This window comes from Schistocerca piceifrons, chromosome 5, assembly GCF_021461385.2.
Source record: "Schistocerca piceifrons isolate TAMUIC-IGC-003096 chromosome 5, iqSchPice1.1, whole genome shotgun sequence".
Classification (NCBI taxonomy): Eukaryota; Metazoa; Arthropoda; class Insecta; order Orthoptera; family Acrididae; genus Schistocerca; species Schistocerca piceifrons.
In genome coordinates this window covers 287,326,384-287,342,320 of record NC_060142.1, presented here as the reverse complement: position 1 = coordinate 287,342,320, position 15,937 = coordinate 287,326,384, and the positions used below count along the sequence as shown (strand labels likewise).

The 15,937-nt window shown below is 43.3% G+C and overlaps 1 protein-coding gene across 1 annotated transcript in view; it reads left to right on the top strand.

The window, feature by feature from the left end:
- Positions 1–15,590, top strand: part of LOC124798947 (protein Wnt-2-like) — a 97,280-nt gene extending 81,690 nt beyond the window's left edge. The window contains exons 3-4 of the mRNA XM_047262481.1: positions 5,521–5,842; positions 14,567–15,590. Of these exons, the coding sequence (XP_047118437.1) occupies positions 5,521–5,842; positions 14,567–14,718 (474 nt within the window). The 3' untranslated portion in view covers positions 14,719–15,590. The remainder of the gene's footprint in view (positions 1–5,520; positions 5,843–14,566) is intronic.
- Positions 15,591–15,937: the final 347 nt, after the last annotated feature.

The following is a 15,937-nucleotide window of genomic DNA, read 5'->3' as shown; positions in this document are numbered from 1 at the left end:
AAAATTATCACTTCAGGCATTTGTGGTATCATCTTGTATGTATCTGTTTCTGCTTGTATCCACCGTGCATGCCTGTTATTTGTGCCGGGTTTGACCACATGTTGGTCCAGAAGTGTTCCATGTCTGTTATGTTTGGTGGATTGTCTATTTTAATGTGTGTGTTATCTATTGTCTGGTAAAATTTCTTTTGGTTTGTGTTGAATGTTTGGTTTTGTTTCCTTCTATTTTCACTTTTTTTGTATCTTCTAAGTCGTTTGGCCAATGCTTGTAATTTCTGCTTCTTTTCATCTAATTGCTCTATCGCTTCTTGTTGTGAGATTTTACCTAATCTTTTTCGTTTTCTTTCTGACGTTTCATTTCCTTTAAATTGTGTTAGCTGTCCGATGTCTTTTCTCAGTTTTTCTATTCTGATCTGTAGCCTGTGTTGCCATGCTGGTTTTGAGGGTTTCTTCTGTGTGTTGGTTGGTTCTGATCTCTGCCTAGTGTGTATATTTAGTGTAGTGAGTGCTCCTATATAAACCAGTAGTTGTAACTCTTCCATAGTTGTGTTTTCATTTATTTTGTTGTGTATGGTTGTGTTGATAGTTTTTATTGTTGTTTCGACTTGTGGGTTATTTGGCGGTCTATGCAAGAATGGTCTAATGTCTGTATTTGTGTCTTTGTATTTTATATATGTCAGCTGAAATTTTTCTTCTATATCTAACATGTGTGTTACTTCAAGTTCTATTTGTGCTTGTTCTGGTGGCTGTCTTAAGATTTCGTTTTCTTCCGATTGTTTAATTGATGCGTGTTGCTCTTTGTTTGTTTGCTCTGGGATGTTTGAGTCCATTACTGTATTTTCTTCTCCTTCTGATTGCACATTATTTTGTTCCAGTATTTGTTGTACTTGTTGTTTGATGTTTTCTAATTCTGACTGGGGTATCCCGTTATTTTTTATTATTACACGGATCTGATCAGCTAGTCGTTGTTCTGTTAAAAAATTTAATTCTGGGTATCTGATAATAAATGTTGTGTATACTTGTGATCTGTATCCAGTTGTGTTGGTTCCTAGGTTTGTTGCTTGGTAATAACAGAACATGAGGTGTCGATTAACTTCATCTGACCATCTCATCCTCTGTCTTTGTTTTCCTTCTAGGGTGATTGTAGGAAGCATATCCTGCAAAACACCTCTATTTGGATTTAAATCATTTTCCAGTTGGCTAGCAGTGTCGTTACCGTTGTGGGCGGGCATAGGGTTCAAACGTCGTCCCCGACCATGACGGCGCATGTCCGAGGCTTCTTTAGTTCTGTCCTGAACCAACTAATCACACTAAAAGGGGGGTTAGCCCTGTTAGTGGTTTATTCTTTTCGTCGCCTTTTACGACTGGCAGAACATACCGGAGGCCTATTCTTTTCCCGGGCCTCCACGGGGTTTATTATTATTATTATTATTATTATTATTATTATTATTATTCTGTCGATGAAATTGTGGAAACATCACGTCTATTACAGTTAGGGAAACAGTATAATTCTAAACCGAACATTTCACAATTAGCGGTGTCAGGACAGAACAGTATCTGTCATAGGGGTAATTTGTGTCAAGTGGAACAACGCGCAGGACTGATGGCGTGTTTACACTTCAGGCACTGTCAGCCAGATAGGGACTAGTTGCCAGCGGAGTAATGAGCCCGTGATAGACTCCAATGTCCATGCGTACACCTACCGATTTTTCTCATTATAAACCCCTGAACCAGAGTAGTAGACGTATGGCATACACAAATGATGAATATGATTCTGGTCATTGCTAACTGGGCTGGTGTTGCCACTCTTGAATATGCTGCTAGATGTCCTCGTCGACGCCATCCATACAAAAATGTTTCGTCGTCTGGAGCTGAGCCTTTGGGAATCAGGTTCTCTCCTTCCACCATCGCGTGACAGAGGTCGTCCACAGACTCGCCGTACTCCAGTGCACACACTTCATACAGCATGTAAACGTCACTACAGATATTAGGATTTGGCTATGACATGTTCGATATGCCTCCCATCGTTGGCGATGGTGAGGCGCAGACGAATAGCGAAATTCTGTATGACGCGCCGATGTTTTTGGTGGCGAAAATGCAGAGGATCTGGAATTATTCAGCCTTACACTCTCCCAAATTTCCTAACTTAAGTATTCATGTTCACTTCTTTCAGTGTAAGAAACATCATTTTCTGCATTAAAGAACGTCCCATCAGACAAATGCATGACCCTCAATGAGGAGAATTTAGATTATTATTTATTTATCATATGGTTTTTAGTTCTGGGAATCTCCAAAGAGATGCTCGGCTCTCCTTCGATGCAGCTCTTTTCATTTAAGCAGACGGGCTGTATCTTTCAGGGAACTGGAATCTTTCGGGGTAAGAAAGGTATTCAGAAGGAATTGGCTGTGACCTCTAGTAGGGACCAACCCCGGCATTTGCCTGGATTGAAAATGTGATGCCACAGAAAATCATTTTCACACTTGCAGGTGAATGGATTCAAACCACCTCGCCTTCTGAATCCAGGGATTTCTAGCTCAGCGACCTAAGTCGGTGGAGAATTAAGAAAAACTGGCCGTTTTACATTGCTTTAAAATAAAATAACATGCATCACAACAAAAGATTTAATTCTGACGTTGAGTGATTCTTCTTTAATTGTGCGTATTTAGTCATTCGATAGTGCATGAATGCACGCATATTTTAACATTCAATTGTGCACGGGATTGCAGATTTCAGTTATCACAGTATTTCAAAGTGTGAAAAAATTTCAGAGGGATGGATACAGAGCGCAGTTGCCTCGGACGATTTCAATCAGCCCACTGAAAAAAAAAAAAATTCTTTTTGCGGCTGGTCCCGGCGGAGGTTCGTGTCCTCCCTCGGGCATGGGTGTGTGTGTTTGTCCTTAGGATAATTTAGGTTAAGTAGTGTGTAAGCTTAGGGACTGATGACCTTAGCAGTTAAGTCCCATAAAATTTCACACACATTTGAACAACAAAAAATCTTTTAGGAACGAACGAACTGTAGAATGTACTCTCCTTCCGTATCACTTCAGCTGTCTACAAACTCCTTCTCATCATTCCGAATCGAAAGTGCTTTTGATAATTGAATACCGCGCAGGTGGTCGATATGTTGTCATTTGGGCAACTTTTGACAGAATACGGAACAATTTTTTTCTAAAGAAATACGATCATTGCCGTTTGGGCGATATTTTTGTTGGTCAACTCGATTTTTTGGCGACGCAGACAAATCGAAATGTATTTTTATACACTGATTTTAATTTAATGTTATTTGTAATGATATTTATCGCTCCGCTGCCTTGGGAAATACTGAAATATGGCAACAACAATGAGCTTCCAATTAATGAATATTAAACTGCTATAGATATAATCATCTTGTGAATGTTGCAGTTCTTCGTAATTCCGTGCTTGCCAATAAAATTTGAGAGGAATTCCGCTTTATCGAAGACGCCTTTGTAATTTTACTATAAAGGTGTGTTGCATGAGGCGGAATTCATCTCCAGTCTGCTATGGATACGTAATTAGGTGATTATAGTAGGGTGAACACATTTTTAACTTACCATAACGCCAGCGGAAGAAACAATATCGATTTCCACCTTTTTTCTTATTAAAAACGTATCACTACAGCATATAGCACAAAAAACAATAGACAGTAACACAGCTGCAAGTAAGAACTAAACCGATTAACAAAACAACAATTGAGCAGCCGGCCACTGTGTAGAGCGGTTCTAGGCGCTTCAGTCCGGAACCACGTGGCTGCTACGGTCGCAGATTCGAATCCTGCCTCGAGCATGGATGTGTGTGATGTCCTTAGGTTAGTTAGGTTTACGTAGTTCTAAGTCTTGGGGACTGATGACATGAGATGTTAAGTCCCATAGTGCTTAGAGCCATTAGAACAATTGAGCTCAAACAAGACGAACAACTGATCTTGTCTAAAACAGGGATAGGTGATAGCCAATAGTACTGCCAATGTACAGATAGTTTAAATCTATTGTTGGTCTTGATTGGCGACTCCATGGCGTGTTGTGTGCACCAAGACCAAATAGTGGATAGAATTGGAAAGAAAATGAGCATTGGCCGTATTTTGTTGTTTTATTGTCAACAAAATCGATTTTCGGTCACTTAGTGACCATCCTCAGTGCTGTAGTATACAATTGAAATTGGTAGGCACTGGTATCAAGCTATAACCACAAGCTTAGAGCGAGTTTCAAAAATGGCTCTGAGCACTATGGGACTCAACTGCTGTGGTCATAAGTCCCCTAGAACTTATGAACTACTTAAACCTAACTAACCTAAGGACATCACACACCTCCATGCCCGAGGCAGGATTCGAACCTGCGACAGTAGCGGTCGTGCGGTTCCAGACTGTAGCGCGTTCAACCGCTCGGCCACTTCGGCCGGCTAGAGCGAGTTTATGTGATGGCTCTAAGCTTGTGGTTATAGCTTGATACCAGTGCCTACCAACTTTAATTGTATATTAGAGCGCTGAGGATGGTCACTAAGTGACCGAAAATCGATTTTGCTGACAATAAAAAAACAAAATACGGCCAATGCTCTTTCCAATTCTATTGTTGGTCTTACTGACTATCGTTAGTGCATATCCCTTTTAAGCTGTATGACTGAAAATAAAAATATTTTCAGTTTTACTACACAGCAACTAGGTCGTGTGTAGTTTCATTAGCTGTTTAGGTGGGGGTCTGGACACCCTGGACCCCCCTTTTGGCCACAGCCTTATAGCACGTGTTTGTAAACAGGATCCATTAGACTGTATTGTAGTGAAAGCAACGCTTCACATCAACTTGAAGTGCCACGACGGGTTAGGCAGCTGCACATTGAAGCACCGATAAACATATATTTAACCGTATTGCAGACGGCGGCGGTGCCGCCGCCGCCGCTGCACAGTGTGTTCAAGTTCAAAAATGGTTCAAATGGCTCTGAGCACTATGGGACTTAACTACTGAGGTCATCAGTCCCCTAGAACTTAAAACTACTTAAACCTAACTAACCTAAGGACATCACACACATCCATGCCCGAGGCAGGATTCGAACCTGCGACCGTAGCAGTCACGCGGTTCCAAACTGACGCGCCTAGAACCGCACGGCCACACCGGCCGGCTGTGTTCAAGTGCCACAGCGTTTGTGGGCAGCTCCACGATGAATCATATTTATAAACAGGCCCCTTTCAACTGTCTTGCAGGCGGTGAAGGCGTCGATGCACATCGAGTGCAGGTGCTACGGTGTTTCTGGCAGCTGCACGGTGAAGCATCCCTTTAAGCAAGCCCCGTTTGACTGAGTTGCAGGCGATGAAGGCGATGCTGCGCATCGAGTGCAGGTGCCACGGTGTTTCTGGCAGCTGCACGATGAAGCATCCCTTTAAACAATCCCCATTTGACTGTGTTGCAGGCGGTGAATGCGACGCTGCACATCGAGTGTAGGTGCTACAGTATTTCTGGCAGCTGCACGATGAAGCATCCCTTTACACAAGCCCCGTTTCACTGTGTTGCAGGCGGTGAAGGCGACGCTGCGCACCGAGTGCAAGTGCCACGGCGTGTCCGGCAGCTGCACGATGAAGACCTGCTGGCGGACGCTGGCGCCGTTCCGCGCGGTGGGCGACGCGCTGATGCGGCAGTACGCGCGCGCGCGGCCCGTCACGCTGGTGGGCCGCCGCCTGGTGCTGCGCGCCTCCGCCAGGGGCCACGGGCACCGGCCGCGAGAGCCGCGCCGCCAGGACCTCGTCTACCTGGACGAGTCGCCCAACTACTGCGAGCGCGACCTCGCCAAGGGCTCGCTGGGCACGCACGGGCGGCGCTGCAACCGCACCGCCAAGGGTCAGTACGCCCATCTGCCAACGTCTCACCCTCTCTATTTTCTTTTTGACCACATGGGCTATTTTCTTTCCGATTTTCCATTCAGCTGCGTATTTGCGTCGCTTTCGAAGCCTTTCACAGCTTCATTTTGAGGCGCTTGCACACAGTAGTCGAAATTAAATACACACAGAAGTGTGTCTCGATGCTGTGCCACATCGTCTAATTTGGTAACTATTCACTATACTGAGCAGGTGTATGGGATATTGAACTGCAGTCCTCCTGAATATGAGTCTAATGTATTTCCATTGTGCCACATCGCTTTCTAGTATGGGATGTAGTGGCAGCTAGAAATTTCCATTGGATATGGCAACTACTACACTACTAGCCATTAAAATTGCTACACCACGAAAATGACGTGCTACAGACGCGAAATTTAATCGACAGGAAGAAGATGCTGTGATATGCAAATGATTAGCTTTTCAGAGCATTCACACAAGGTTGGCGCCGGTGGCTACACCTACAACGAGTTTCCAACCGATTTTTCATACACAAACAGCAGTTGACCGGCGTTGCCTGGTGAACCGTTGTTGTGATGCCTCATGTAAGGAAGAGAAATGCGTACCATCACGTTTCCGACTTTGATAAAGGTCGGATTGTAGCCTATCGCGATTGCGGTTCATCGTATCGCGACATTGCTGCTCTCGTTGGTCGAGATCCAGTGACTGTTAGCAGAATATAGAATTGGTGGGTTCAGGAGGGTAATACGGAAAGCCGTGCTCGATCCCAACGGTCTCGTATCACTAGCAATCGAGGTGACAGGCATCTTATCCGCATGGCTGTAACGGATCGTGCATCCACGTCACGATCTCTGAGTCAACAGATGGAGACGTTTGCAAGACAACAACCATCTGCACGAACAGTTCGACGTTTGCAGCAGCATGGACTATCAGCTCGGAGACCATGGCTGCGGTTCCCCTTGACGCTGCATCACAGACAGGAGCGCCTGCGATGGTGTACTCCACGACGAACCTGGGTGCACGAAGGCAAAACGTTATTTTTTCGGACGAATCCAGGTTCTGTTTACAGCATCTTGATGCTCGCATCCGTGTTTGGCGACATCGCGGTGAACGCACAATGGAAGTGTGTATTCGTCATCGGTATATTGGCGATCACCCGACGTCATAGTACGGGGTGCCATTGGTTTCACGTCTCGGTCACCACGTGTTCGCATTGACGGCACTTTGAACAGTGCACGTTACATTTCAGATGTGTTACCACCTGTGGCTCTACCTTTCATTCGATCCTTGCGAAACTCTACATTTCAGCAGGATAATGCAAGACCGCATGTTGCAGGGCCTGTACGGGCCTTTCTGGATAGAGAAAATGTTCGACTGCTGCCCTGGCAAGCATATTCTCCAGATCGCTCACCAACTGAAAGCGTCTGGTCAACGTTGGCCGAGCAACTGGCTCGTCACAATACGCCAGTCTCTACTATTGGTGAACTGTGGTATCGTTTTGAAGCTGCATGGGCAGCTTCGCCTATACACGCCACCCAAGCTCTGTTGGACTCAATGCCCAGGCGTATCAAGGCCGTTATTACGGCCAGAGGTGGTTGTTCTGGGTACTGATTTCTCAGGATCTATGCACCCGAATTCCTTGATAATGTTATCACATGTCAATTCCAGTATGATATATTTGTTCAATGAATACCCGTTTATCATCTGCATTTCTTCTTGGTGTAGCAATTTTAATGGCCAGTAGTGTATTTGGATTTGACAAACCAGTATGTATTTGTGTACGACCACAGGCAGGGATTTAAAGGTCTGGAGCAGATTCTGGGACATTAGTTATGGGATACATAAAGTCAGACGAAAGCTTTATAGGCGTTTGAGGCCTGGAACTATGTAGGAGAAGATAGCCAGGTGCAAAATGCCGAGTGAAGGGCTCTTTACTCAACGATTTGTAGGGAGTGATATGACTTGGAAGGTGCAGAAATCCATGATACATTTGCAAGCTGAGGATCTTGTATCAAGGGAAACTGGTTGTGTGATTTAGTCCACACCGCCAGCTAGTTAATTTCATAAACAACGTACATATTGTTCAGACATATAGTTATGTCTATATATATATATATATATATAGTAAAACTAATATATGTGGCCGACCGCGGTGGACACTCGGTTCTTGGCGCTGCAGTCCGGAACCGCGCGACAGCTACGGTCGCAGGTTCGAATCCTGCCTCGGGCATGGATGTGTGTGATGTCCTTAGGTTAGTTAGGTTTAAGTAGTTCTAAGTTCTAGGGGACTGATGACCTCAGATGTTAAGTCCCATAGTGCTCAGAGTCATTTGAACCATTTAAATATGTGTGTAAACAACATGTGGGTTGAAATTTCGTGGCAGATCAAAGCCGCGTGCCGGACCGACACACGAATTTAGGACCTTTGCCTTTCGAGGGCAAGTGCTTTGCTGGTTGAGCTACCCAAGCACGACTCACGACCCAGCCTCACAGCTTTAATTCTGCCAGTACCTCGTCTCCTACCTTCCAAACTCCACAGAAGCTCTCCTGCGAAACTTGGAGAACTAGCACTGCTGGAAGAAAGGATATTTTGGAGACATGGCATAGCCTTTCGCGTGCGAGTGTTCTACCGACTGAGCTACCCAGTCCGTCACGAAGTTTCAAATCACTGCACACTCCGCTGCAGAGTGAAAATTTCATCCCACAGGCTGTGACTAAGCCACGTCTCCGCAGTATCCTTTCTTCCAGGAGAGCTCGTTCTGCAAGTTTCACAGGACAGCTTCTGTGAAGTTTGGAAGGTAGGAGATGAGGTACAGGTGAAAATAAAGCGGTGAGGACGGGTCGTGAGCGGTGCTTGGGTAGCTCAGTCAGTCGGCGGTACGGTAGCTCAGCGTGTTCGGTCAGAGGGTTAGCCGCCCTCTATAATAAAAACTGAGTTAATTGAACGACGATTAACGTGAATAAGTGTCATGGGACGTCCTCCCCGAACAAATAGAACAACAATCACGAACAAAATGAGATCAAGGAAAAAAAGAAAAAAATGGCGGTAGAGCACTTGCCCACGAAACGCAAAGGTTCCGAGTTCGAGTCTCTACACAAGCTTTTGCCACTGTGTTTGTTGTTCATAATAGTTAAGTATGGAATGTGTTGTTTGAACAGCTGTTTCATTCTTTTCATCCGACGTAGAATTAGGTGATTATCCGCTCGTCTTGTGTTTGTAGACTGGTTTCTACTCAGTTCTCTTGGGAAGACTAGTACAGCTGTTATAACTTACATTTATAGTTATGTGAGGTCATCAGGACCAATTTGCAGTAAACGTAGTCTAGTGTTGTGGGTGGCTACTTGCTAGGGCACCATATGTTGCCTCATTACTCAAGTTGCCAATTTACAGATTGTTCTTGCAAGAGCACCTGCTGATTTTATTATTGGAAGTAACCTCCACGAATCAGAGGGACGATATGGTTCGAACGTGGTGGGGCCCCGGCGCACTTTCAGAACCAGTACGAGCAGCAATACTTCTTACTTTCGACAAACGGTGTATCGACCGCAGAGGACACTTACGACTACATTGGCCTGCAAGATCGTGAGCCCTCAAATGGTTCAAATGGCTCTGAGCACTATGGGACTCAACTGCTGAGGTCATTAGTCCCCTAGAACTTAGAACTAGTTAAACCTAACTAACCTAAGGACATCACACACATCCATGCCCGAGGCAGGATTCGAACCTGCGACCGTAGCGGTCTCGCGGTTCCAGACTGCAGCGCCAGAACCGCGCGGCCACTTCGGCCGGCCGTGAGCCCTCAGCTCATTATACTTTCCCTGGGGCTAACTGCAAACCAAAGTGTTTCTGGCTCTGTAGAATCAGAGGAGGAGTTAGTTACAACAATCCTTGCAGCAGCCATACATTTTCGAACATGAGACGTACTCCTATGACGATATATCTCTGAACTTATGTTAATGATGCCTATTTTGAACATTTGTTGATCACAAAAAGAAATGACTGGAACGTATTGCTTATTTTCAGTCGCAGCCGGTGACCTCCAGGACACTCCATACTTACTCAATTCCCATCTCTGACATCTGATTGCTTAACGAAATACAGTCCCCATTATCACATCTGTCAGTTAGGGCATTACCTTTTGGAACACCGTGTACATATCAGTCAATAAAAGTAAAAACGCGACAAAGAAACCAAGAACTTGTGGAAAGAGGTTCAGTGTTGGTTGCAATAAAAACTGTGACAAAGCAGTGCGTCAACTGACAACTCGGATGAAAGCTTTATAAAACAAAAAGTGATAGCTTAGGGGTGCCGCTAGTGTTCAAGTAAATATAAAATGACGGAGAGACTTTAAAATTGTAAATACTATACGTTGAATTACAAAGCATGGGACCAGTGGGTACAATTCGACAGATATAAAATTTGAATTTCAAATGGCAGTAACACACACATACGAATTTAATTTAATTGTAACAATAAATAATGGTTTATAAAAGTGTCATGATTTGTAGACTTTAGAGCCCAGTTTGCAGTTGACGTCCTCCTTCAGCTTTCACTGCAACTGACACTGAAATTGGTTCACAAATTATAAATTTAATGTGCGGGTTTTTAACTTTTCTTGCCCGGTGTTGTCTACAGGTTGTAACAAAACGAAACTAGTCATTTTGTTCTGGGTGGGGACCACAGTCTCGATAAATCTGAAGAAGGAGATTATTCCACCCAGCTGTATTTGGTCAGTTCCACGAAACAGTGTGTATAAGTGTAGTTTATACCCATGTATTACAACATAATGAACGCTGACGGCCATAGTGTGCACAAATACGCTTGGCACGCGATTTTATGGTGAGACGAGGATGATCTATCCACGTCTGTTGCTATAAATGAAAGTGAGAATGGGCCGTGTTCGAAGCCAGCAGTACAGAATAAAGTAATTTAAAACACAGCTTGGTGAAACAATGACCTTCTTCGGATACTGACAAACTTGGGGTATTATAGAGAGTGTCTTGAGGAAGAAATATGGATAGGAGCTCATTACGCAGGAAATATGAGTTTTTGTAGGTACAGTGATGATGTAACAGGCATGGATACATTCCACGCCAAGTAACGTGCGGTATACTGTCAGACCCATGGCATGAAGTTCCACACAGAGTCCATCAGAGTACGCATTCATATTTACTGTCAAAGGAGCCTAGCCGCAGACGGTGGCACCTACAACTTTGATGCTGGGCCAGTAAGGCTGTTGGGTCGTTATGTGCGCGACAGTTATGCGCCGCTCGAACTCACTCGGACAGTGTTGATCAAATGGTTCGCGCATGTGCAGAACGCGTGTAATTAGGGCCTTTTGGTGGGTATCCATACTACCGCTGCCTGTCCGCGAGCCAGGCAGTGGTTGACACTTTATGTCCCGTCTGAGCCAGCATTGGAACAATCTGTCTTAGCGTCGTTGGTTGATGTTCCCAGACATCAATTTTCATCTAATTTGTTCCTCAACAAGTCCTCTAGAGCCACTCTAAATCTGTTGCCATCTTTCTGTTGATGATGATGATGATGAAGTACCATACTCATTGACAGAGCGTAGGGGAAAGATGCGGGAGACCAGCACCGCCGTACTAGGCAAGGTCCTAGTGGAGGTGGTTTGCCATTGCCTTCCTCCGACCGTAATGGGGATGAATGATGACGATAAATACGACGCAACAACACCCAGTCATCTCGAGGCAGGTGAAAATCCCTGACCCCGCCGGGAAGACAACAGACTGACCTGAAACTTAGGAAGTTTTGGAAAAAAAGCCACTAAGATCACACTGTACTCGCCATATTTTTTACGCCATTTGTCGCACATTCTCCATGTCACTTGTCAAAGCCAACGACTTATCGAACACTTCTCCGTGTACGCCCATACCTACATGTTGCGATAACAGTTTGTTGCAAAGTAACTTCAAAGTCTTAAACATTTGTAAGGAATGACTGAATGATACTGAGAATGAATTTATTGTTTAACAAGTAGTGGCGCACAATGGACACAAAATACAGATCAGCTGTATATAATGTCAAGTTCTGCTGAGAAAGTAATCAGCTGCTTTACATCTCTTCACAAAATAGAATTTTTTTTGTCAGAAACAAAAGAGTATAGAATCATTATCAACGGTTTCTGTTGATGATCAAGTCTACAATGGCATCATCTGGACTTAAACTTCTGAACATCACAGAGGAAGGAAGGAGATTTTCTGCTTATGGCGTAATAAGGTAGTGGATGGAAACCATACTCAAAGATCAGACTTCAAGACGCAGTTTACTTGCAAATGCGAAAAGCATTAAATAACTACACAGTTAGAGCTGCAAAATTTAAATTAATGTACAACCTAAATGGAAGAAAATAAGCACACTTTCACTGAGACATTGTTTAGCATGAGAGTAATAGCAACAGTATGGGCATGTTCATAAAGTAACACTGTCAAAGAGATGAGTGATTGAAAGTACATCACAATTAGAGAATGAATTTAATCAATACAAGGCACTGCACCACACTCATGAGAAATTGGCAGTCTTCATTACTCTCTTATCTTAATTTTTTGTTATAGCAAGTATATAACACTTCACATTCTCATACTAATTTTGGTCATAGTTACAGGATCTGTTCATGGCAGTATGGGAAACATACCAGTCTTCTGTATAAATAAAATGTAATCGTTTGTTCAAAATCTTGTAGACTATATACCTTTTAGTACTGAAACGTTGTTAGCAAACAGGAAGTCGTATTTATAGCTTATTGGTCTATGATTGGAATATTGCTACAGAATGTGAATCTGCAATAGCAATAAACAAGGCTCGGGGTCAGAGAAAGAGGGGGGGGGGAGAGGAGATGGACAGAGGGGTGGGAGGAAATGGAAGTAGAAAACGGGAAGGATGAGGCGGACAGAGACAGGGGGGCAAGAAGAGCTGGAGAGAGAGAGGGGGGGGGAGAGAAGATGGACAGAGAAAGGGGGAAGGTGATAGTCTGAGAGAGGAGGGAGGAGGAGGAGATGGATAGAGAAAGGGGGAGGAAGAGGGACAGAGGAAAGAGGAGGAGATTAGGACATGTATCCAATTCTCATACATATTAGAAACATATGCTTCCTCTTTTCTTTCGTTTCCATTTAAGCAGACTGAGTCACGGCAAAGCGCGTGGCCGGGTACAGCTAGTAACGAAATAAATAGAAAATACAGTATTCAATCTAGGCACTTGTTGTTGCACTCTTCAGTCTTGAAGAGTGGTTTGATGCAAATCTCCTCCCTTGTCCATCCTGTGCAAATCTCTGCATTTCTGACTCAATAATGTTACCTACATCCATTTGAATCTGTTTGCTGTAGGAAAAGCCTTGGTTCTCATCTACAAGTTTTACCTTCCTTGATCCCTCACGATGTGCTCTATCAACAGAATCCTTCTTTTAGTTATATTGTGCCATAAATTTCTGCTGCCTGATTCATTTCAGTACCTCCTCGTTAGATATCCGATCTATCCATATAATCTTTTTGTCTGAACTGTTTGTCGTCCACATTTCACTTCCAAACATGGCTATACTTCAAACAAATTCCTGCAGAAAATAACTTCCTAACGTTTCATCATATATACAATGTTACCAAATTTCTCTTTTGCAGAAATATTTCCCCTGATATTCCTGGTCTATATTGTATTCTTCTACCTTCTTCACTTCGCTGCTCAAATAGAAAAACTAATCTACAACTTTCATTGCCTAATTTCCTAATTTAATTCCCTCAGCGGCACCTGATTTTATCTCACTGCCTTCAATTACCATAACTTTCGTTGATGTTCGTTTCATTAGCTACACTATATACACCGTCAAACTGATCTTTCAAGAGCTTTTCTGTCTCTGACAGAATTACATTTTCATCAGCAAACCTAAAAATTTTTATTTCTTCTCCATGACCTGCTCAATTTGCAGAATGAGTAGCTTCGGAGGATATGAAGCAATCCTGCCTCAGTCGTTTCTCAACTACTAGTAGCCTTTTACCCCCTTTATTAGTTAGTTACATGTCCCACATACCATTTGAAAGATTTTTTATCAAAATTTTGTGGAACGATTCCGTTTACAAAAAATGTATAAACGATTAATTTCAGTGGACGGATGCACGATGGCCATTTGCAGGTTCCTAAATCGCACACTAGCCTAAATTTAAAATTAATGAATATTATTTTTCGTTCTACTCGTGCAAGACAGAAAACTAACATTTTTTTCAAGCTACCACTTTTTAAATGAACAATCATCTATGGATTACAAGGAATTCTCCACAAGAATTGATATTATGTTATGTTTAAGGCTTGCTTTACTAACTTTTAGACTTTTGTATTATGGAGTAAATGATCAAAAAATTTTGTTGATGAGTACTGAACTCGTTTCTGAGCCCCTGATAGTTTTAATAAATAATAACAATAAAGATAATTTTTTCTTTCTAGTGTTATATGTATGGACATCGCTTTTCTTCTCAAATTGTGACTATTATTTATGATTAATTTCATTATCTTATAACTGGTCAACTGGTTTCTGTAAAAGTTGTAAATAACTTAGCGATCCCTGTATTTTATCCCTGCCACCTCTATGATTGCTTGAAATACCTGTTTTAATTTATGAAGTGATCCTGCCAAGGACAGGAAGGCCATTTTGTTACTCCTTATAGCGTTTAACATAATGAAGCAATATGTAATGATGAGAGTGATGTTTGCTCTGTTCGCAGGTACGGGAAGCTGTGACATCCTATGCTGTGGTCGCGGCTACAACACACACCAGTATACGCGCACGTGGCAGTGCCGTTGCAAGTTTCACTGGTGCTGCCACGTCACGTGCGACACGTGTAGCGAGCGCACCGAAGAGTACACTTGCAAATAGGCACCTGTTGCCGCGTGGATACCTGAGCTGTGTGACACGTGGGACTGACGATGTCGCTCCCTGTTCTAATGGGACAGGATGACACGTGTGTTTCCTGACCCCTGTACACGCAATGGCGCACTTACGAGTCGGTGCTTCTGAAGACAAGTGTGACGTGGCCGTTAGCGCTCTGACGTCACGTTCTCCAACGCCATGGTGTTGGAGGTGTCCTTGCTGCGGCGTACGTCCACAACAGCGCATTACAACACGCGGCCTGAACTCAGTACTTCCTATTAGTGCCGCCAAGTCACGTGGAGCAGTTGCTAGCATCAATACTCACGTGAACTCTCACCTGTGATTAGCTGTGTCGTCAGCTACGCATGTGCCACTCTTGCAGTGAACTTTGTGGGTGCTGTTGGAGCACACATAAACAAGGCTGCTTCGCAAGGACTGGACTGCTTGAGTCTTTTGTGTTGTAACTGGAGTCTGACCGCTGAACTATTTCTGCAATCGGCATTGTACAAATCGCGAAGGTCGAAAAAAAAAGACTTGAATTACTTCAGTATACATTCCGCAGAACTTTAATAATTTAATGAGTGTATGTATGGACGCGCTCTGTGGTGGAACGAAGTGACAAAGCCGACTATGCAATTAACTTCGTCTACATGACGCTTATTTAACCATTTCCAGCTGTGAGTTTAGTGAGGTTGAAAACATTTAATGCATACACAGTGACAAATTCCTGCATAACAGAAGTTACCCGTACACAACACGTAACTCCAAGTGATATGCAAGACGTCAGCACTGTAACGATTTAATACATTGCAATATTTAACTACAATTAATGTTCTCTGACATACATATCAACTACTATCTTGTGGAAATAAAATGAATGTTCCTCTGTGTGTAATACGAAAAATCTCTGCAATTTATTTATCTCCCACTTACCGCATACATCCTGTGTCCTTTCCTTAATTTTCCTTTACCTTTAATTCTAGTTACTAGAATAAAACATACAACTCTTCACAACTCATTTTACATTATGGCAGCATAATCAGAAACCACTGATTTTGGTGAACACTGCTAAGTGTGTTGTAAATTGTGCCTTGAAGCATTACATGAAGACAAGAACCCGTGGAGAATCGTGGCTCTGGCTGCATGGATGGAATAGAGTAGTAATTAGCAGCAAAAAAATAATGTCGATTTACGCCAGACAACTTTGCTCTGGTACTGCTAAATG